We start from the raw sequence: 24778 nt of genomic DNA, 5'->3' as shown, positions 1-24778 counted from the left end.
TTGAGATTGTGGAAGATTGAATTCTTGGTGGGGATGTGCCCCCAGTTAGCACATCCAGGCTAAGAACAACACGCTCTGAACAGCTCTTGGTCCTGAGGTTCCCCTTCCCTTCTTAGTTGTGATTGTTAAAGCAGATAGAGGGTTCAGAAAAGTTATAAATTGAGTAAAAAAATAATTTACTGAGAGTGAAAGTGGATCAGCAGTTCCATTCACATTTTTAAAAAAAGTGTAAGGAATAAAGAAGAAAGAAAAGCAAAGGAAGGAAGGAAGAGAGGAAAGAATGAGAAGGAAATGAAAGGAAAAAAAGCCCAGGGGGTAGGGTGGGGAACACATCAGACTCAGTCTTCAAATACAACCAGCAATTTCATAGTGTGGCAATTTTTAATATTAAAAGTAAATTGTAAATGTATCTTTATAAACAATATGCATAAAATAGATCTATTATTCTAAAACCTTTTCTTTTTAAAATGCTTTTTCACAGTAAATTTTTTAGGTGTCAGATTTTCCCTCAAAATAATAGTGCAACTGGAGGAGGAACGTTGTCAGTGAAGGAGGACTTCTCTGCTAATACAAGTCCTTGTATATTTCCTGTAGGAGTGGGTGAAGACTCATGTCTGTCTCTGTTTTCTTTATGACTTGCAATAGCTGCACATGTTCCGTTACAATCTGTCTGAGGTCTGTCATTTTCTGGAGCAGCTTGGCGAAGAGCTGAGAAGACTCAGGGTGGTTCAGCTTGAGCTGGAGCTCCAAGGCTTGCAGCAAGTTGTCTTGTATGTCCTCAATGGGCTTCACATTCAACAAGCCTGGGCGGTCTGGGAGAGCAGAAGAACAGGAGGTTCAGTTACAAAATTCTCAGCCCCCACATCTGAGGCACAGTCAGCCAAACTACTCACCTGTCTTTCTGTTGGTGTGTTTTGCTTTGGTTCTAAAATAAGGTGGGGAGGGAGGGCAAGTAGATAGCAGGCAAGAACTACATACAGGAGGATGGAATGAAATCAAGACTATCAGAGCTTTTTCCAGGGGCATTCCTTTCCTGACCAGGACTAACTCTGTGGGATCGGTCAACATAACATGGTAGCAAGGCAATCCTCTCCCCAGGCTGAGGGCTCTTCTGCCAGTACATTTCTCCTCACTCAGAAACCTCATTTGCAACTTCTTCTCCCTCCTGATGAGTCTGTGTTTTATAACCTCTATTTACTTTCTCACCACAGCTTTAAATATGCTTTTAAAACAGGCTGTCTTCTTTTTTGCTTAACAGAGCATATACATTTTCAAAGAGATAAGACATAGTTTTTAAATTCTGTTACAGTTGGGAAGGATATACCCCCAGATTTTAACAGAGGTTTCTTCTGAGTGGTGAGGTTGCAGGTGATTTTCACTTTGTTTTTAATACTTCCCTTATTTGAATTTTAAATGGTGAACTTAAATTACTTTTAAACTTTTTGTGTTTTTCTTCACGCAGATCTTGTTAGATTTATCCTTAAATACTTTTTAGTATTTTACTTCTTTACTTTACTTTTACTTTTTCATAGTATTCTATTCTTCTTTTTCATTATATTTGCTAATATATCCTTGCTGATGTTTAGAAAAAATTATTGATTTTAGTATATTGAATCTATTCCAATTTCCTGAACTTTCATCAATTCAAATAGTTTTTATCATGGATTTTTTTTTTCTATTTTGAATACACAATTACATCTGCAAATAATGGTAGTTTTATTTATTTCTTCTTTTCCAATGTTTACACTTCTTATTTCTTTATTCTTGCCGTAGTGCATTGGCTAATACCTATAATATGGATTAGACAATAGTAGTGGTAGGAGTCATTTTTGTTTTATTCCTAACATTGAAGAAAATGCTTCTAATGGTTTACCACAAGTATGATGTTTACTACAGATTATGGTGGATATGTTTGACTCTTGGCTTTCCAAGAGTTTTAAAGTTTTTAATTTGTTTTAGTCAGGAATATTGTTGCATTTCATCAAATGCTTTTAAATTTTTTATCTCAATTTTATCTAAAGAGATCACCATATGGTTTTATCTTAGTCTAGTATAGTGAATTATATTAGTAGATTTCCTTATATCCTTGTACTCACATGCTATTATTTAGGGTTTTTAAATTTGTAAGAGATTGGTCCAGTGTCTTCTTTTTTGTGCCATCCTTTGCTTGCTTTGGTAATAAATGTTACCTACCCTTAGAGACTGAGTTGTGAAGTTTTCCTTCTGTTTCTATATAGTAATGATCTGTTCCTTGACAGTTTCTTGGAATTCACTGGCAGAACCAGCTGAGCCTGGTGGTACATCTTTAACCACCTTTAATTTTTCTTCTCTAGTTTTTAATTTCTCCAGCCTTTCTACTACTTGTAAGTAAAATTTTAGTAATTTATATTGGAATAAAGTTGTACATGATATTATCTTAGAATCTGAAATTTCTTATTATTTCTATTTATTCCCCCTTAACTGAATGCTTTTTATTTGTGTATTCTCTCATTCAGAAATCTGATTTGCCAAAGGTTTATCTATTTTTTGCTTCTTAAAGAAAACACAGCTTTTGGTTTTATTAATCAATTCTTTTTTAAAAATTGTATTTTGTTTTCAATTTAACTAATTCATTCTCTTAACTGTATTTAGGTTTATTTTTTTCTCTTTTTCTAGTTGAATGCTTCATTCATTGAGTTTGAGTATTTCTTGTTTGCTGGCAGATGCATTTAAAGCTCTAAGATTTCCTCTGAGTGTCACTCTGGTTTCACCCGATAGGCTTTGTAAATAGGACTCTCATGGTTCTTTTCTAAATAGTCTGTCTTACTATTTTGATTTCATTTTTAATCTAAGAGTTATATAGAAGTGTGCTTTTAAATTTCCAAGTGGAAAGTTTGCATGTTTGTTTTTGTTTTCTAATTTCTAAGTTAGTTGCATTGAGATAGAATATAAGGTTTTCTCATTCAGGCTCACCAGAGGGGTGCAGAGTTTATGTACAACATTCAGGACACTCACTTGATACCTTGTATTGATTCCAAATTTTTAGCTCTTGAAGGCTATTCACCCTCTTTTTCTAATTTTAACTCTTCTCCCCTTCACTGTAAACTAAAGCATTGTATAAGAGTTTTTACTTACCTTTTAATAACCTTCATCCTCTAGTCTCAGTTTCTGTAATTATCCCTTTGCTCCAACCATATTAAGGTATTTCCATACCAAGTCCCTCCAACATCCTATGTTCTGTCATGACTCTGTGCTTTGGCAGATTCTGTTCCTCCTGCCTGAAACAGTCTTACCTTCCTTTCACCCATCTTACTGACTTCAACATATTCTTCAAAATATAGCCCATGTCATCACATCCTGGAAGCCTTCCTTGACATTATCCCTTCATCTCCTCTGTTCCTCCAGTCCCCCTTCTCTGGACTCCGAGGCATCCTATAAACCCCTCAATCAATCTAAAATTAGATTACATTTATTGAGTGTTTATCATTTTCCAAAAATTGTGCTAAAGGCTTTATATACAATATATCAGTTAAGGTCAGTGCTTTATAGAGGGGAAAATGAAGATTTAGAGAAAGTAGTTAAATCTTGCCTAAGATTTGCCACTTGTTAATAAATGGTAGAGCTGAAATTTGAATCTAAGTCTGTCTGATTCCAAACGCTATACTCTTAACTCTTATTATCTTGTATTATAAATACTGATTTTCTTGTTTATCTCCCCTACTAGGCCATGAGGTATCAGAGGGCAGAGACTGTGTCCTGATCATCCCTGAACCTCCAGTGGAAACACAGGAAGAACTCAGTTGGCTGAGTTAATGAGTGAGAAGGCTGTTCTGGCCAAGAGTTCTGGTTGGTGAACAAGCCTACAGTCAGGATCACTACACAATGAAGAAGTCTCCTGTAAACAGTGTTTTCCTGTATCTAATGAACTCCAGTAACCTTTATCCATTGAGGTGAGGCACAGGAGAGCAATGTTAGAATGGCCTCAGGGTGGGATTTTCAGAACTCTAAACAATCTCTTAAATTAAGTTTCTCTCTTTTTTTTTTTTATAATTACAGAAGGAAAGTCACCTTCGGTTTGAATTTTTTTTCTCACTTTCGAACATACCCACTGACTGGAATAAGTATTCTTTTTTTTTTTTAATTTCAGCATTTGGAACCATCAGCAAAAATCTCAGATTCTGAGAATGAAACAAATGATTTAGTCCTGGCCTAGAGAATCACGCCCCTGGAGGAGCTGTGCCTTTCTCACAGTTGCTATGCAATAAAGAAAACCCCTGACACTTCAAGGAACTCCAGGTCCTGGATTGGTGCCTTTGGTTTAATGATTAGTGATCCTCTCCCTTAACAAATGTTCCAGATTTCAAAGGCCTATGGCAGCACAAACGCACGTGCATCTGAAGTGGCAGCACTTTGTGTCACGACAGGTGTTAAACGTGGCTCCTCCATGGGCTGGGACCCCACACAGCCCTCTGCTCGCTGGGGCACTGGCTCCTTAGACCTTTTTCTCCTTCTCCTTCCTCTTAGCATCAGTGGTGTAAAAACTTCTGCTGAAGAGATTATATCTATCTAGTAGGTTTCATTTATCATGACAGTTCAAACAACCAAACCCTGAAATGCAGCGGATCAGGCTTGCTGGAAGCACTTGGCTTTGGTGTAGTATAAAGGAACTGGCCCCTCCAGGAGTAGAGAAGGATCTGGTTTGGATTTTCAAACCCTTCTTTGGCAAGTTACTTTTTATGATGTGATGGATGAAGTTTGGCTGAAGGGCTGAAGTCTTGTGGCCACTGATTTATATTTTCTCCAGTGACAAGTTAGATCATTTACACATTTGTCCCACTGTCCCCCTTACTGAGCCTCAATCAAGGCAAAACGGAGTGCAGTCGAGTGGAAAAAGTAGTATATTCTACGTCTAGGTCTTTCACTGACCAGCTCTGTGACTTTGGGCAAACTGATTAAGCTCGCGGGGCCTCAATTTTCTCCTCTGTAAACGAAAAGGATTCGACTAGATGGATGATCTCTAAGACCCTAATTCAAAAGTTCCAAACGTTATCCTTGTTTGTAATTCCCTTTACATAATTCACATAATTAAACTGGGGAAATAAACTCAAAACCTCATTAAAGAGTATTAACAGGCTTACACATTAAACTTAGAACACTTGGCTTATTTAAAAAGCAAAAAAGCTTCCTTTGGTCTTAAGCAATCCCTAGGGTCAAGGGCAAAAGGGATTTGCCAAGGTCTCTTCCACCCTCTACTCTCCAGTCAGCTACAAGACCTTCCCTGTTCCCCTCGCTTTTCTTTCTCATTCCATTTTTCGTCCAATTACACTGAAACCCTTACTGAGCTAAGGCAGGTACCACAAATGTGCCAGAGAAATCTGTCTAAACACCCAGAGCTATGCTGAGTCCCTTCCCTTCCCTCTCCACTCCCCATCAGCCCAGTGCCTGCTAAGATATTGTTCTTAGAAGGCTCGTCTGAGAGCCTCTCCCTGCACCTTGCTGAGGGTTAGAGCTGAGGTCTGGAATAGAAGCAGAGTCAAGGGACCTCCTTTACTGGCCTAGGCTGCCTAGTAGGCCCTTTTGGGAAAGTGCCTGTTGACTCACATACTCCAGGACTAGAGGAAGCTGGAGTCAATTACTGATTCCTTACTCCCCAGGCTGCAAAGAATTGGGAAAGAAACCTTTCCGGTCTCCATTCACACAGTGCTGGAATTGATTAGAGAGCACTGTTGATTATGGGCAAATCTACAAAGCTCCCATCTTATCCAGATCTGGTTCCATTAAGTGGAGAGCTTATCTGAAGCAGATTCAAATTCACTTGAACCTCCTGGCATCTGCCCACCTGCGCCAGGCATTTCCCCAGCACAGATTTTCTCAGGAGGCGTCTCAGTTAGGAAACCAGATGGCTACAGTGGGGTCTCCTAAACGAGAGGCAGAAAAACCAAAGTGGATGGTTCTGTCTCTATTCTAGGAGCTGCTGTCATAGCTTCTCCAATCTTTCTCTACTGTCTTGCTGATAGAAACTCATCTGAAAAGGACTGTCCCCAGGGTGTTTAGAGAAAGGAAGTCTGATAGCTGTGCAGCTGTAAATTGATCCACGGACAATGCAAGACCCTCCTTCAAGTGTGGGGTGAACGCTGCAGGGGGATGGGCTCCTCAGAGAACCCTACACTTCGCTGTTTCACTTCCATTTACACGTCCTCTCCAATCTCCTTTATTCCATTGCTTCCTAAATTGACAGACGTGTTAAAAGGAGCAATGGATTTGGAAACTGAAGACTTGATTTAAGTCCTGTCTCTCCTCCACTTAGTTTCCATGTGACTTTGGACAAGTCATCTAATCTTTCTGGGTTTGGGCTTAATTTTTAAGACAACAATGGTATTTCTTTCATAAGGTCATGGTGAGAATTAGTTAGGTAAGGAAATTGTATATTACTATTCTCTGTGTTTGTTCAAATAAAGGCAGTTTCCACAGGGATGGGGTCAGGAGTGTAAGCAGAGGTGGGGTGGCATATAGACAGTTGGGAAATGGAAGGTTTTTGAGCAGTTATTGGTAAGAGCCTAAATTCAGCAGCGCAAGAAAATAATTCCTGATGCAGACATATGTTTGGGGGTTTGGGCAAGTTCTCATTTTTGTAGTTGAATGCATGTAAACAAGATAGTTGAATGCATGTAAACAAGATAGTTTAAGAACAATAACAAAACAAAGAAGCCACTGTGCCCAAATTCACTCATCCTTGAAGAGATGCTATTAGGGATTGTGTGGTACTTTTCTGATCTAACTATCAGAATCATGAGCATTAAGCAAAACTGACTTCAGCGAAGTTTATCTTTGGTAAACTATGGTACGGCCCGTAGCAATTCCGGCCCACCCCCCTACCTCCAGGAAAAAATAATGGAAGAAAGTTTCACATGTGTTTCCTTTCAGATTTAAATTTGAATTGCAACTTGATAGAGTACAGTGATTCTCAACTTTGACTACACATTGAAATCATCTGGGGAGATTAAAAAACATGCAAACTAATACCTGGGTCCCATCTTTAGAGATTTTTATTTGCTTGGCCTGAGGTATGACCGTCAATAGTTCTAAAAGCTCCCAGGTGATTCTAATGTGCAGCCAAGAGCAAGCGCTACTGGTTTTGACAGAAGCAGTTGAAATCCCAAGCTTAAAACTTACTTGCTGGGTTATCTTGGGCAAGTGCCTTAACCTCTCTGTGCCTCAGTTTCCTCATTTAAAAAATGAAGACATAACAGTATTCCAACTCATACTGTTGTTGAGAGGATTAAACAAGTTAATAGATGGAAAGTGCTTAGAGCAGTGTCTGACACAGAGTAAGTTAGCTATTTCTATTTATAAAAGTATGAGTATAATATCACTCACCTCTTTTTCCCTCCTACCTTTCTTCTCCTCTCATTTCTCTGATTTTCCTGGGTCCTCTATCTTTCCTATTCTTTCTCCCTTAATTGCTCTCTTCTTCTCAGCCACCCCTCCACCCCACCTTCCAGATGTTTTCCCCTTTCTACCCCTGAGACTGCACCTTGCTGGGAATTTGGTGTTAGGAATCCTAATAGGGCCTAAATTAATCAGAAGTCTGAGCAAGGGATGATTTTAGGAGAAATATAGTTGACTGCTGCTATCAGGGACTGAGAACTACATAACTTAAGAGATCTTGTAAATCTTTACCAAACAGATAAAGATCATCTGTAATGAGCACATTCTGCTGTGAACACACATGTTGCTGGTAGAGTCCTTCACTCTGAAGAGGGTTAACATTCTAACATTTCCCTGTTCAAACAATAGTTTAATAAATGCTTTCTCTGTCTATGTCCACATGACAACCACTCTTCACAACAATAACACATATGATGTGTGGCTAAGATGGTGGAGGGAGAAACCACCACAATGAAACCAAGCCCAGGCAATGTTTTCTTCTACCTGCCCATTAAGTAGCAATTCCACACCACCTCCCCTCATCCCAGATGCCTCACTACCACCTCCAAAAAGCCACCTCCCAAACTACGACACAGAACACGAAGCTATCTAGTTCCCAGGCGGGCAGCACTTTCCTCTTTGCCGTGTTCAAAGCTCTTCTCACCCTTCAATGGCACCTCCAGTGAACTGAGCTTGTGCTCTATTTTATATCCAGGACTTTCAGAATGGAAACGGGACTTGAGATTTCCATCCCTCCCTGGGGAAGTCCCTGTCTTTCCTATGTCCTTTCACCCTGGGGTTAGGGTCCACTGGTTTTCTAGTCGTTTGAGGTCACTCAATTGAAGCTCAGCCACACAGTTTGCTCCCCTTTTCTGGGTCAGGACTAGGAGAGCAGTGTGTTTTTCCCTCAAGCCAAGGGATGTAGATAAATTTCTGCTCCTCCTATGTCCAACAGGCTCTGACTAGGACTGGAAAAGGGGGGTGGGTGGGAGGAAGAGGAAGAAAGCTGGAGTGGAGAGATGAAGGAGAATGATTTCTTCTTTCCCATCAAGCCTGACACTCATGCTCCTAATCCAACTACTCCTCCTTGCTTCCTCAACCTCTAGAAATGCCAACAGCAAACCAAAAATAAAAAGTGGCCAAGTATTAGTTCTCTGCAACTACCTCCACCCCACGTCTTCCTTTCCAACGTCTTTGAGAAGAACCTGTGATCTCAAACATAGGTGTGATCTCTAATCTCTAATTATGACCTCTCAATACACAATGTCCCCCTAACTTGATCAGAATTCTGGGAGTGTGGAACCCACCACACTCCTGCTATTCCCTATCTCCTTCAGGGGCAACGGGCTTAGATTCTCCCTTCAACTTTTCAGGACCCTCCCCCTTCCTCCAGTATCTCTTTCCCTTGGGGTTTTGTTCTCAATCCACAACTAATCCCCTTAAAATGATAGCTGATAAAGAGATTAGTTGATCTCTCCCTAGAGCTATTTATACTGTAATAAGCAATTTTAAGGATGACTATTGGTGGAATTTCAAGCAATCTGACTGGCAGGATTGTGTGGAGCTACTTCAAATTATATCATACAGGGGAAAAGGGGAAATTAGCATTTATCATGTGCTTACCATGTCCCAGGCATTGTGCCAGAGGCTTCACAGAATGTTATTTCATTTACTTATGGTACTGATAAGGAAATTGAGGCTCGGGGAGGTAAATAATTGCCTGAAATCACACATCTAGTAAGCGGTGGAGTGGGGGTTTCTGAACTTGGGGCTGACCATGTGATTCCAAAGCTTTCCAATGCCCCATCCTGCCTCTTCTGGTTGACTTCTTTGTGAAGCTGGCGCTTTCCATAGGCGTGCACGATTCCTTCACCACCTGTTGGCCTCTCTGTTAGTCCTCTCTTTCACTCTTCCTCACTTGCAGATGATCTGTCTGAATGTCTTGGTGAATTGTGCCAGTCTGGAAGGCTGCCTGAGGTCACCCAGAGTTTAAACACACATTGTAAGAACCCAAAATGATAAAGTGCTCCAAAAAGCAGCCCACTGACTGACTGACTGAACCTTTTCCAAGACTGCCAGTGTGGTGACAGGAATGACTCAGCAGTTTGGCTTTCAATCCCTTGTCTGCCTCTGAGGTCAAATAGAATCATTTGCTCACTAACTAAGATGACCCCAGCCTACTAGGCCTCGGGTGAGGAGGGGATTTTATTTCTGAAGCAGTCACAGATAAAGATACTTCTATATCCTACAAACAACAAAAGTCTCTGTATGTGTGTTTTAAGTTTCTCAAATGATTCTAGTATGTTTCATCTTCTCTCTATCCCTTACCCCACCCCCAGATCTTTGGTTTTTAGAATTTGGGCGTCAGTTGAGAACTCATAAATATACGTCACCTCTGTCTAAACCAAGTCCATGAGGTTATGAAAAGAGTGAACTAACAGGACACTTCTAGATAACTCAAATTGAGTCACTATTCAAAGCCATCCTGGCCACCTGACAGGGCTTTCCCGCAGGCAGCATGGTGGGAAGAGCAAAAGGGTAGCAAAGAAGAGCGTCATACACTATGTAGACACAGTGTAGGTGCACATTAAATATTTTTCAATTAATAAATGAATGCTATTACTCTTTGACACAGTCATGGCCCAGATGGGGGATATAAACCACGTAATCAGAAATCAGATGTCCTTGTTTATTCTCAATAGCATGAGAAGAGGCAGAAAAATAACAGCTTTCACCACTTACGTGCCAGCCTGAGTCTTGTCCAAAAAAGCTGTATGGATAGGCTAGCTGAATATTTAACTGCCACAGGAGAGTAGAAGAAAGTTGGCATATTGTTGTTCATAGTATTTTTAATACCTAAGTTTTTAACTATTTTGGGTTTTGTCTCCTCCCAGTTAACTAGGAAGGATGATGTTAACAGACAAAGAAGATGTGAGGGCCACTGGGTCATGCAGAATCAGAGGCGCCCTAAGCTGGAGTTTCCTCAAGAAACGGGTAGGTCTACTCAGGCACGTACACTCTGTTTTTTGTTCCAGAGGACAGCTATATTATCCATTGTATCTTGTAGAAATACTTGTGCAGTAAAATGGTAAGATTACACAGGAGCTGGAAATACCCTCCAGATTGTGAAGGGCAGTCAGGGACAGGGGAAGAGGGATGGAACCCTCACAAACCCAGAGCTCCTCAAACTCTATGCCCATGGAAGATGAGTGTTCTGTGAGCCGGAAGGAGGCGTTCCGCTGCTACAACGAGGTGAGTGTCATTTTCACTGTTTGTTTCCAAAGGGCAGGAAGAATTAAGTTACTGGATGGTATTTTAACAATTTTAAATTTCTCTCATAAATTTTTCTGCAACTACTTATGTCTATTAGAACCTGGTATAAGATGGTATCTGATTAAGTACACATGTATTTACTTAGTTATTTAAAGCTTATCATCAATTTTTGTGGGGAACTGTGCAAACAGTGCATTATTTCCAGGGGCCATGCTACCTGAGCAAGTTTAAGAATGTAGCATCAATCTTCTATGTTATCGCTGGGCCCCACTCCTTCCCAGAGCAATTTTCAAACCTAGGGTATAATTTTGTTAGTCAGGTTAAAAATGGTGTCTTGATAAGGGCTTCGGGTATTAGTAAGTGATACCTGGATTATAACCTGGAAATTCTTGATTAAAATATTTAGAGGCAATATGGAAATAGGTAGTTTTTGATAACCGCCAAAGAACTCCAAGACCCAGGTAATTTATTGAGATGCTTCTACATCTCAATACACAAAAGGCAGTAGTAAGTAAGGGCATCAGTTTTAAGGTCAGAGAAACTCTGAACCTTGGCCTCGTCAATTGGGCAAGTTGCTTAATCTCTCTAAACTTCTGTTTTCTCCACCTGTAAAATGGGGATAATAATAGACTTTGTAGAGCTGCAGGAAAGATTAAACAAAGATTATGAACATATGTAAAGTGCTTAGCATATGTTCTGGCACACAGTGACCTATTCAATAAATGGCAGCTATTATTATTATTAACACTTCAGATTATTTTCATTCAAAGAGCATTTATTAAGTACTTATTCTGGGCCAGGTGGTGTCCTTTGATTCTATTCTAATTCCAATGAATTGAAAAGTATATACCTGTACATATATATAGTCATGACCAAGGGTAAGACACAGGGGCCCCAGGTTATTGACCTGATAAGACTGGGAGTTATCCAATCGTCACAGAATATCAACTCCTCCTCGATCTGCAAATGTACAGCTATGAGAACAAGTCCCCCTTCTTGTACCCTATTCTCCCTGCCCACTCAACAGCAGAAACACAGATCACTCCAAGAGCAGCTGTCCAAAACTGCTTCACAGACAAAGAATATGGCTGGGAAAGCTGCAAGCAGCAGCTGCTATACAGGTGGTTTGCAGAACCAAGCCAGACTCAAGAGGGTAAACGAGGCGGCTAGAGGACTTGCTGTCTGTGGCCACTGTATCAATATTGACAGCTTCTCTGTCACTGGGATGGCGATGGAAATCTGCCTCGAAAAATACATTGTAAAATCCACTAAATTTCCTCCCCCGTATCTTGGAAGTTTGGGAAGAACTGTAATGGATTCCAAACTGTTTTGAATTAATAAAAAGAGCTTTTTCCTGCTGCAGAGTTCCAGCTGGAAGCATCCTATGCTTTTCTGCACTAAACAGCAGACGCTGAAGGGGCAGTGTCCAATGGAGTGTCCCGGGGCCTGTCAGCTTTACACTTGGCGCTGGCTGCTGGGTAGGTTTGGGGAGTTTGCTAGTGTGGCTGGCACGATGCTGTGGCGCCAGTTGCAAACATGCCCTTGGTGGAGGCAGTTTTATTACTCTCGCCGCCACCCATCCAGTTGGTGAGACCAGAGGGAGCAAAGGGAGCTATTACTTACCAGGATTACTGAGGAAGCACTACTTCTGGATTATAGGCCCATACCTTAGGGAGTACGGGAAAGGGAGCACAGGTTGCGGCCACCAACACCAGTGTGAGGGAGTTGACCATGACCCACTAGTCAGATGGCAGAGGGCGGGGTGTGTGGCAGACAGGGCACTTGAGGAGACAGTTAGGATACCTGGGTTTCAGTCCTAGTTCCACTGCTCACTAGTTGTTAGATCTTAGACAAACTCCTCAAGTCTATGACTCTCACTTTTCTTTCTATGAAATGAGAATAAAAATCCAGGCGAATTGTCAGGGTATTGAGAGAACGTATATGAACTGCTCCTAACAAGGTACATTAAGTGCTGTCCTTTGTCTGGTTCAGGAGTGTTGTTCTTTTTAGTCTCCTTCTTGCCTCAAGCTCAGAGGAGAAAGAGAGAGAGGAGAAAAACTTGAGAAGAACTAGGTCATCTTTCTCAGCAAGCTTAGTCTGAGAGCTGAGTCAACAGCGGAGATGCTAAGCACCAGGCCAATCTAAGTACCACATCTAATGGTATCAGCAATTTCTAGGGTTGAACTTGAACGACAGTGATCTTACTAAAGCAACTCCAGTTTTCTCAGCAAATACTTAGTTTGGTCAAATCCCCTTTGGTTCCTCTGGGGGCACCCCCATTTGATCTCCCCAATTCCTTACACCCCACTCTTACATGATGCCTCTCCCCCTGTTCTTCTTCAGTCTAGGGTCATAGTCCTTCACCAGAACAAAGCTCTTCTGTGATTCTAAGGCTAGCTCAGAATGAGGTCAATAGGATCCCTGCCAAAAGCCCTTCTTTCCGAAATCACTCAACTATCTATAGACTTTAGAATAAACTGCAAAGGAGAAAACAATCACTCTTGTTAAGATCAGGTAGGATCAGAAATTTGTTTACTGGATCACAGCCTCTTGCTTACATGAACGTTTTCCTCTCTGGAAAATCCAGGATAGGAAAAAAATTAAAACTAATTTAGAAATTATATGTCACACTCTAATATACCACAGTCTAGGATACTGATCTCACCACCTACAGATGACTGGGATTCTGATATTACTGGAATCCAGGCTCTGGATGGGGAACAACTTGAGCAGTTCTTTCTCTGGCCTATACCCAATCAGCTTCTCTGAGTAAAGAAAAGAAGCAAATTCCTGTGTGTTGAATAAACACGGGGTCCAGTTTATTCATTCTTATCTATTGCCTGTAGGTAGACTTCGTCTACAAAAGCAAACTTTGATCAGGGAGGATTTGCCTTTTGTGATATGGGAACTAGTCAATGGTAAATTCTATATTTTTTTAAGGAAGTTTAAAAGTATTCACAAGGTTTTCTTCTCATTATAATCATAGACATAAGATTTTAACCTTCATATTTCTTTCATTGTTGTGAGGATCCAATGAGATCTAGATATTGGCTACTGTGAAGACAGTCTGTGTAAGGCTAAAGGAAACTCATTTATACAACATCTACATTTAAATGGTACCATTTTTAATTTTCATAATTGAAAGCCAAAGCCTGCAGTATCTATTACATTGAATCAAGCTAGTCACAGAGCTATTTTTTGAGCAAATAATGAAAACTTTAAAGCCCTAATGAATCACTGATTTTTAAATAACCTAGCTTATGAGTTATAGGCAGTAATGGCATTTTTCTAGATGAAACCACACTGTTGTCTCATGTACTCATAAAACAACATTGCTCAGGTTCAAAAAGCCCAGAATTATCATGATTGTTTCTTGTCTAGACCTTTCCTGGTTAGGAACTAAGCATCTTTGAATGACTTATTTCAAAGGCCTCCCTTAGTATCTGTGGTGGGAATATAAACTGGTACAAACTTTATGGAAAACAATCTGGCAATGGTGTCAACAAAAGACTTAAAAATGTTCACAGCCATCTACCCAGCAATTCCACTTCTGGTAATTTGGTAATTTAGAATGAGAAAATAATCTGAAATTTGAACAGAAATTTACACATAAGAATGTTCACTACTGCAAAATTTAGAACGCATTTTCAATAATTTTCTGTATTCTTCTCTATAGGTTTCTATAATAAATTATAAGCAACCTAAACGTAAGTAGGAAGATAATTTAGTATGTAATGGTCCTTTATAAAATGGAATATTTTACAGTCATTGAAAATGGTAGCATGTATATATATACGCTAGCACATGCATAGAAACTTTTTGGTAGCAGAAATAGGACTTTGTTAATCCTATTTCATTCTGAGGACAGAGACCTCTGCCTTTCACTTACGCCTTTCTGTACTCTTTGAATTATAAAATGACCATGTAGACTTTTATTTTAAAAAATTAATAAAAAATATTAAAGAGTATGTAATGACATGGGAAAATAATTATGTGAAAAAAGGAATATAAACATGGTATATATAGTGTGCTTAGGAAAATCTTAGAAATATATCAGATTTTAATAATTATATTTCTATTTTTCATTAAAAATAAAATGTGCCTTAAAATATTAGCTAGTTAAACAATACCAACTTGTTTTCTAATCTAATTTTTCAAAATTTAATCTTTTTCTCCCAATGAATCTCAAATAAACCGGAATCTCATTCTTTGCTGAATTAATCACAGATCCCAGAGGATCAAGGGTTAATTTGTTTAAGAAGTAGATTTGGTCAAGATATTAAAACATGTTGGATAGTATATTTTTGTTATATTAAACATAACACCAAAAATGTCATTTTTAAATGAGTTACAACTTGACACTGGACTTGAGGCTCCCGAGTTAACCTGTGCCACACTGCTATCTATTTGCACCCCAGTCCTGTAAGGGCAGTACTAGTATAGACTGTGGAGCCAGAGTGCCTGATTTCACCATCTTTTGCTAGCTGGCTAACCCTGGGCAAGTGATGGAACCTTTCAATGCTTCCATCCAAACAGGACTTACCTCACTGGGTTGTGAGAATTAAATGAACATGTATGAAGTGCTTAGAACACTGCCTGACACAAAGTAAGTACTTAGTAAGTGTGTGCTATTATTATTATTACTAAAACACCATGCACCTGATTTCAGACGCATTCCGCGCTCAAGTATTTGGACAACAAAGGACTACAGAGTGGACTGTGCTCTTTAAAATAACCTGTACAGTTATACACAGCTTACATCTACAGCACCACTACCCCCCCACACGTCAGCTTTCAGGAACAGAGGATATTCTGAAGAGGACAGGTAAAAAGCTCACCCGAAGTCCATTTCAGTAATGAAAACTCATCACTTATAAACAATTTTTATAGAGAGATATGAGAGTAAAACTTTCTTCTACTCAAGCTGGAAACATGTGAGAGGCCAGTGAAAGCATTTAGTATAAAACCTGGCTTTTGGAGTTGGTTAGTTAGATCATGTACTTGCAAGGCCAAAAATACAATGAATTGCTAAATAATTCAGTTTATTCCTCTGCTGTGGGTTCTTTGGCTCAGACTGCATTCATAATCACAGCCAACCACCTCACAAAGGTGCTTAAGGGAAGCGGTCAGAGGAATCTACCTGAGAGAGAAGGTAGAGTTTAGTATTCTTGATAGTGGGAAAGCAATTCAAAGTCATCTCTTACTGATGGTGGGACAGGAGCATAATTTGACCAAAAACACTAGGTCGTGCTTTCTCTATGCCAAGTGAGCATTGTCTTCAGCAAAGTTATACATCTCATTACTTAAATGAAATGAAGATTAGATTGGCCTTCTGGAAATGAAAGGAAAAAGAAAATAAAGAGAAAGAAAAAGGAGAAGAGGGCATTTGTCTTCCATGTTTGGATTTGACTGGAAAAAATATTATGAGGGATATAAGAAAAGAGCCCGGGTTACCCACAGCCTTCAAATAGCAAACCTATGATGTTCCTTCTTGGTATTTTACATGTGTAGTGACACTCTCATGGCATTATGCCATTGGCATTTCCTGCATGAAAAGTGCAGTAAATACAGAGACAAAAGGAACACAGACTAACACTAAGGAAAGTCGACATTCTTTCAGCCATCCCACCACCATCCCACCTTCTTTCATGGAAGATCAAAAGATGAATCTTACCTCCACTGAGAATAATGACAGCTATAAATATTGCCAAGTCGTTGTCATCTAATTCCAGTGCATTGAACTTCACAGCGAACTCAAACTTGGGCTCCATAAAGTCACTAAAGGGCTTTCTCAGGCTCTTTAGAAACTCCCTTGTCATGAATCCTTGGCCCTCTGATATGAGAACCCCATCTTTATTCATCAAGGAGGCCAGCATCGTGTAAATGATCTCATGGACGCCATATTTTAGGAGAGTCACTTGGTCATTCAAGTCAAGGTTTACGAAGCCAGGAATACTTTTGGCATACTCTGTGATCTCTTGCACAGCTTCCACTGAGCGAAACTGACACCCCTGAAAGATGCGGATGGCCACCTCTTTGCTCTGCTCCTGCAGGGGGGTGATGTGTTTGAACTTGATTTTATCTTCTCCCATCATTAAGGAATTCATGTCATAGATAACAAATGGCTGCAAATAAACAAGGGGAAAAGTGGCTGAATAGGAGATTCACAGTGAACACCACCCCAGTTTCTTTATATACATTTGCTTCTGCTAATTAAAATCTTTGAAGTCGAAAACACTTAACAAGGAGAAAAAACTCTTATCTCCTGATTATTCCTCCTAATTGTCCTCCGGGACCAAACATATTTCACCAATTTTGGTCTCCTTTTCCTTCAAATTATACTGCAACACTTTACCTATGACTGGCTAATAGTTCCAATTTCTGTTGTTGGGAGAGTCTTTATTGTTGATTTTTTTAAATGATACAAAATCTATTGTTTATCTTCGCTTTCAATAGAATAGGATTTTCTTTCGATAAAAAAATCATTTCAGCAACTCAGGGTTGAAAAGACCCACTTGAACATAAAGTAATCTTGCAGTTTTAGATTAAATCTACCTAGATCTCAAATGAAACAGTGTGCATGTAAAAAATACTTAACTATAAAAAAAATCAGTCCTACAGCAGATTAGCAATATTGAGCCATGAAAATGTCTATTTCTTTTTTTGATGCTCTGGAAGCAGTCTTTTTCAGAAAGAGCAGATGTATAAGCTCTGTGGGTAAGCACTACAAGAAGTGGCAAAATTAAAAAAGGGTTTTGAACCTATTTCCCAAAATATCTGTCCGTAAGGGTCAAATAATTAACAAAACACATGCATCAGTTACTCAGGTTTGCAACAGGTTGCTTTTGAAAGCAAGTTGTGTTAGTCATGAAATGATCTCTTTCATTTCTTTCTATAGAACTAACCAAACGTTTTGGTCATTGTGAAATTCTCAAGGCTATTCCGATTGAGAAGGGGCAGGACTTTATATACACTGGAGGTACTCAACTATATAAGGAGTTCAATTCCCAATCCTATTCAAATAAGTGTATACCTGGAGGCATTGGAATAAGATTAAGGGTATCGGGGTTCTAGCCTTGGTTCTGTGGTTAACCATGTGACTTTAAGAAAGCCCTATCTTTCTCAGGCCTCAAATTTCTCAGTTGAGGGGAGTGGATTAAATTGGAGGTTTCCATCTCTTCTCTTGATATTCTAGTTGCATTTCTCAGAAGCAGCGTGTATGTGTGCATGCGTGCGGTGTATGTATGTGTTTGTGTATGTGTGTGGTGTACATGTGGATATGTGTGAGTGTGCATATGCATACATGCATGTACACTGACCATGAAGTCTCTGATGTATTAAAAATAAAGTTTCTTTTGAGCAGAACTACTGAGAATTCTCTCATGATTGGCAAGAGGAAGCGGGTGCAATGTGTGGCAGCGGTAGCCAGCTTCAAGACTCACTGGTTTGGAGAGTCTAACTATTAATCTCTATATGAGTCTATGATTTTCACCAAACTATTAAGTCTGTTCTACACTGAAGGAAATAACACTAACACTAAGGACTCTTAGACATTGAGTAGATTTCCAAACTTGCATATTATTTCAACACTATTAATTGGAGTTATTCCAGAAATTCTTACTTTTTTTTTTTACCAAAAAACTCACTTCAATTGTATTGTTTAGCAAACCCCAAAGGAGGACAGAGGTGAGGACGCAAGACTAAGTCTGCCTGGTGGCTCTAACTAATTCTTCAAGTAAATCAGGAGTAAAGAGTGCTTATTATGTTTTTGGACATTCTGCTTGATTTTTTTTTCTACTTCAGGATTGATTATTAACAGGAGAGAAAAAAGGGCAGAGTGGATAGTCATTCACATCAGTTAAAATATGCTGAGTTTCCCCAGAATGTCAGATTCTAATCATCAGAAAAACTTGCTTTTATAAGGAAATGTGGTTTCTGTCCTCCAGGAGTTTTGTAGTGTATTATAATTTACGTTAATGAAATACTGGCTTTCGTTACTGCCCTGAGAATCTGATGGTATGGATACCTAAAAAGTCCACCTGTACACGCACGAGTTCAAATAACATGAATATAAACTCATCACCTCTTCTCACATGGAAAGACTGTACCCAGAACTGCCCACTTCAACTTCTGGATAAGCTTCTGCCCCACGCTTTGGCTTCTTGGCACAGAATGTATGCACAAAATTCTTCAACCTCCATGTAAGCAATCTATCTGGAACCATGCCCTGATAAATCACCCTGTGACTCTTCCCCTCCACTTCCCCTGTCCCCTCATATAACGTCCCAGGTTCCTGTTTTTGAAACTCTGTGATAGTTGAACATAGGGCACAAAATCCTGCTAATTTTCGCTCCCAATTTAACAACAATGTGCCTTTAACCCCTTGGCAATCGATGCTGGTCAGGATTTCCTGGCAGTAAACACTCAAGGACAGAGAGAGGAATCAGCAGCCCCTGCCATCATGCCAAACCATTCTAGTTTTTTGTTTTTTTAAGAAAATCCTTTCAGCATTCTGAAAAAGCGGTGAACTGGCAGAGAATTCTGGGTATTGACATGCAAACGAATACCGGGTGGATTTTTTTGTTTTTCCTACTCATATCTGATTATGCTGTTTTCAATGCATTTAAGAAGTGTTCATAGATGCTCCATGTGGATCTGTCAAACTGCAAGAGAGATCATCAGACAGGATCTGCCTTTCTTTGCCACCAATTCACCAGTTCTTAGATTGCAAACAGTTAACCTGCACATTTCACACTGGGACCTCCTTATCCCGAAACATAGTGAAAAGATAGTGGCCACTTACTTTACAGAGAGCTGACCTCTTTAAACCACGGGTCAAATTTGGCCTGTGGAATTGGTCTTGAATCATTAATTTAATATTACACTTCTGGTAAAATAGCCCACATAAAATGCCCCTCACTTCCATGTTTCTGTATTTTCTACAAAGTGAACGGAAGCCTTACATGTTCTATTAGCTTGTATAGTATCATCTGATGATCTGCCATAACAGGAAAAACCATTTCATCTTCAAATTTGGTCTTAATGATTTTACACGTCTAGTTTGGGGCTAACATGGCATTTATCTTCAAACACTACATCAAACAGCTAGGTAAGCATCCCTTCTTAACAGGAAAGAGAGCTTAATTACATTTAGGACGTTATCAGGGATGGATCCAGGTTTTGTGGGGCCCGAAATGTACACAACTGTTGGGGCCTTCTTTAAGCAAAATAATACAAATTATGAGAACAAAATTGCCTGGGGCATTGGAAGGGGCTCTGTGCAAGGGAGAGGCCCCGCAGCTTAAGATTCACGGTCAATCTGCCTCCGGCCATTATGATGCTTATACTTTTCATACACTAGACAGACCAGAAAAAGGTGAGAATGGAGTGAAGAAAATTGCACTTGAACACAATGTTTTTCCAGGGGAGCAGAACAGTTCCTGTAAGGAGAAATTATTTTTCTTTGGAGAGATACCTCAAATGTAATGTATTTTGATATATTCTGATTTTCAAAAATGGCTCCATAAAAGCCAAGATAGGATTAAAGTTACTGTTTTACACAGATAATTAAATTTAGTTATAGATCCATTGCATGTCTCCTACGTATAACACAAAGATGATGGGGGAAGCTGGCTTAATGATGAAAACAAAGCAGAGCAATAAAAGTTTACTTTTTTGAATGGAGAAATAGAATAATAGTGTTCCTTAATAATCTAAGAACATCAGCATTTTAATATATGAGTTATGAAAGGGTTATACATGAATGCTCTAAGTTTACAGCTCCTTTTTTTTGGTGAGGAAGATTAGCCCTGAGCTAACATCTGTTGCCAATCCTCCTCTTTTTGCTGAGGAAGATTAGTCCTGAGCTAACATCTGTGCCCATCTTCCCCTACTTTATATGTGGGACGCCTGCCACAGCATGGCTTGATAAGCGGTGCCTAGGTCCATGCCCAGGATCCGAACCTGCGAACCCCAGGCCGCCAAAGTGGAACACACGAACTTAACCACTACGCCACCAGGCCAGCCCCTAGGGCTCCTTTTGTTGTTGTTGTTTTTTAAGGAGGATAACTTTATTTATTTATTTTTTCCCCCAAAGCCCCAGTAGATAGTTGTATGTCATAGCTGCACATCCTTCTAGTTGCTGTATGTGGGACGCGGCCTCAGCATGGCTGGAGAAGCAGTGTGTTGGTGCGCGCCCGGGATCCGAACCCGGGCCGCCAGCAGCGGAACGCGTGCACTTAACCGCTAAGCCATGGGACCGGCCCTAGAGCTCCTTTTGAATAATAAAATAGCAGGGCTGGCCCGGTGGCACAAGTGGTTGAGTGCACATGCTCCGCTGCAGCGGCCCAGGGTTCGCCAGTTTGGATCCCAGGCGTGCAGCAACGCACCGCTTGTTAAACCATGCTGTGGCAGCGTCCCATATGGAGTGGAGGAGGATGGGCACAGATGTTGGCCCAGGGCCAGTCTTCCTCAGCAAAAAGGGAGGGTTGGCATCAGATGTTAGCTCAGGGCTGGCCTTCCTCACAAAAAAAAAAAGAAGAAGAAAATAGCAAGCTAAAAGAGAGAAATGAGAAAGTTGACTAATAAAGCACAGATTATTCTGATGATTTCTCCAATTTGGGAGCCTGAAATTAGCATAGTAGACAACTCTACCCCCACAAATGATCACTTGGTAACCACCCACAAATGATCACTTGGTAACCATGTCAGAGTTAAAACTGGCCTGGAAAAATGTGTGCCTCATCTCATGAGGCTCTCCTGATAATCTTAGTGTTCTCGACAGGTTAGAAGAAAGGCTCAAGGAAGAAGACTGAATTCTTAGGGCCAATCTTCTTCATTGTGTTTCCTTCTTTTTATACTCCTGACTGACTTGCACCCTTTCAGACACCATGGTTCTCCTCAGTTAGCTATAATGGGTGAATGTTAATCCAAATCACACTGGTTAGATTTCCTCCACTTCTCTCTGGTTTCTGCTCCTGCTGTTCCTGTTTTCCTCTTGTTGAGAACCACGGAATTTACAGAACTAAAGGGTCTTCAGTAACAATCTACATCATCATTCTCTGACTAGGTACGAATAAACTGAAACCAAGAGACTTTCTAAAGTCAAAAAGCTATTTATAGCAAACCCTGAACTAGAACTAGATCTTCCGACTCCAGGCTGAGTTCTTTTCTCTTTCTATTGCTCTCTACATGATTTCCCCGCTTTTTCTTTTTTTAATAGAATGACCATTCTGGGAGGAACTGGGGCTTTTAAACTGAAGCTCTTACATGCTGGGAACTTGGAGGCAGTGCCCTTTGAACTATTAATTCCTAGAGTTGCAAGTTAAGTGTTGTAGGTGATAGAGGTTAAGTTTGAAAGTCTGTCAAATGTAATTCTATTTTCCTGCATGGTTTAGAGATTTAAGACAAATAAAAACTTAATAGGAAGAATTATTCACACTCTAATGAACTAGCACATAACCACAGCTCTTAAAAAACCATCTACTGCCAGCCAAAACATTACTCAGCTGGCAAGCCAGGGTATTGGCCAACTGAGTCCAATGATTAATAAAGAAAAAAATCCAAGTGCTTTTCTTCTTAACTATATAGAATATTATCTTTTTTATTTATTGTCTGAAAGAACATTATTGGTTCAGATCTGCTATATCTTTAGCTATTCTTGACAGCCCCGGCAATAAAGGAATTTATTTTATTAGTATTAATTCATGGATTAATGATCCCAGGAGCCCAACTTCTCCAGGAGCCATTGAAACAAATCAGCACTACTGTCCTGCTCTTTATTTATACTGGGGTCCCAAGCCTCTTTTCTCTGAGGGTTTGTCGCGTATCTTTCTTCTCAGGGGAGCAATTTCGAACTCACTCAGGCTTTTCCACAGATAAAGGGGAAAGAGATCACACTTTGTTTAGCTGGCGGTGTAGGATCTAAAAGGAAAGCTATCTTTCCAACAGTTTGAGTTACTAGATTTGACGGCCACTATAAATTTTAGAAGGCAAAAATTTAAATGGGTACAGAACTGTTTTCATGAAAGTTTACATTTCCATGTTGGTTTTATTATTCAGTAGTTTCATATTTCATACACTATTTAGAAAAAATCATTTTTACAATGGCACCAGTTTGCTCCTATAATTATAAAAACAGTGACTCCACATGTACCCATCGTGAACAATGTGCTGCTTTGGGACTCGAAGTCCAATACAGTACAAATAACAAGTTTTCTTCCTTATTTGCAGAGAGAGTGCAGCCAGCGCCTCACCATCTCTCAGATATGGGGTGAAGAGTTGGCAGGCACACCAAGGTTTTTCTATTTATTGTTTTATGACAAACCACGACAAGAAAATGGTTTTGAAAACCACTGTTTATTTTCATCAACAAACACGAGATCATGTGACAATGATACACCCAGTGTGATCATCACATCAGGGTAATAGTCAAACACTGGGAACTTCCAAAGTCCATTCAGTTCTCAAATTGCCTTCACGAAACAGAGCACCCTAGTTCTAGCATATTCACGGTTTTTAGAGTTCAGTTGGCTCTTTTAAAGAAGGGGCCTGGGCTGGAACAAGCACTGAAAGGGAAATAGATTGTGGGGAGAGTCAGTTCCATTTCTATTTGAGGGTGGCTAAAAGGCCTATTGCTCCTAAAATTTCTTCTCCGGTGATCCATATCCAGTGACTCCATATCCCATCTTTCCCTAGCCCTGAGCCTAAAATCCCGAAGCATTATTCTTTTAAGGAACACAGTGAAAAGTAGAGGCCATCATATCCTAAAGATACAATGCTAAAATTAAAAAAATAGGAGGGGAGCAGGAGCATTTAATTTATCTGTTCATTTATCTCTTTTGAAAGGTGCACGTGGCACCAGGGAATAAGATATAGGAGAAGGAAGCTTAGTTGGGAAGGAAGAAGCCCTTCCCAACTTGGCCTGGAGGTCAATGCTGGTGCTGGGCCTGAGAGGAAAGATTAGCAGGCATTCTACAAATGAGACAGAATAGGCAATGGTTAAACTGAGCAGTAAGATAAATTTAAAGAATGGCCTCTTCAATAAAGTCATTTCCTTTTCCAAAGGTTCTGCATAACTGGTCATCCACTGTGTTGAGTAGCCTCCCCCAGGCTTGGCCTAACCGACACTAATGACATCAGTTCAAGCAGGGTGTATAATGAGACCCAAATTGCTCTACTGCACCAGCTATAGCCACTTTCTCACATCCCCCACCCTCTCAAGAGTCCATACTTCTGCAAACTTCCTATCAATGCAAATCCTAACTTTCATAAGTCCTGGCCAAGAGATAACATAACACCCCTGAGAAAGATGCTATCAAATGAATAACATGACCACGTAAGATAAAGGACAAATCTCTAGTCTCACTGGAAATCACATTTTGGATTTTTTTCTCCCTCTCCCATATTCATCTCTGAACTATTTCTTTCCACTAGAGCTTAATTTGATTTTGCAAGATAAGGAGAAAAGAGAGAGCCAAACAATTCTATTCAGTTTTGTGTAATCAGGGAATGGATTATTTTAATTTGGCCCAGTCTCTCTTTCCTTTCCAGACCTTAACCCGAGGCACTTCTGCCTCTATCCAGATCATTAATGATGTTCAGTTTGGTGAGCAAATATTGGGCTAGTTAGAGGCCCCCTGTTGAAAGTCCAGAATTTCAAAGGGCATAGGCAACAGTTTTTAATTCAATTCAGCACATACATTCTGAATAACCATTATGGACAAAGCACAGTCCTAGTTACTATAGGGGAAAAAATGACAAACATTTGGCCTCTGAACTTGAGAAGCCTATAATCAAGCATTTCGCAGCTCTTTCCCTTAAAATTGCTTATTACCTATTTAACTGATAAGGAACCTTCAATTATCTTATTTTTAACTCAAAGATTTAGAACCAAAGAGTCAATCGGTGTGAGATTTTAAAGTGATTTACAGTGTTTTGGTCTCTGTGCTCTTCGCTAACACACAGAAGAGTATGTTGGCCACTGGTAGTATAAATTTAAATTCTTGACTACTGGGGAAATTTTTTTTTTTAAATGCCTTCCTCCTATCTTCCAGGTACTATTAAATTGATAGGATTTCCAGCACGATTGCAGGTCTGG

At 39.9% G+C, this 24778-nt stretch overlaps 1 protein-coding gene across 2 annotated transcripts in view; it reads right to left on the bottom strand.

Annotated features, from left to right (window-relative positions):
* Positions 1-229: 229 nt before the first annotated feature.
* Positions 230-24778, bottom strand: part of PPARG (peroxisome proliferator activated receptor gamma) — a 107658-nt gene continuing 83109 nt past the window's right edge. The window contains exons 2-3 of one of the 2 annotated variants that reach the window (XM_058565324.1): positions 16355-16805; positions 230-812 (exon numbers count right to left, since the gene is read on the bottom strand). In XM_058565324.1, coding sequence (XP_058421307.1) covers positions 565-812; positions 16355-16805 — 699 coding nt within the window. In that variant the 3' untranslated portion in view covers positions 230-564. The remainder of the gene's footprint in view (positions 813-16354; positions 16806-24778) is intronic. The other variant, XM_058565318.1, reaches the window with a different exon arrangement.

This window comes from Diceros bicornis, chromosome 2 (assembly GCF_020826845.1).
Source record: "Diceros bicornis minor isolate mBicDic1 chromosome 2, mDicBic1.mat.cur, whole genome shotgun sequence".
In the NCBI taxonomy this organism is placed as follows: Eukaryota; Metazoa; Chordata; class Mammalia; order Perissodactyla; family Rhinocerotidae; genus Diceros; species Diceros bicornis.
The sequence above is the reverse complement of the archived record's forward strand: the minus strand, read 5'-3'. Positions and strand labels throughout refer to the sequence as shown.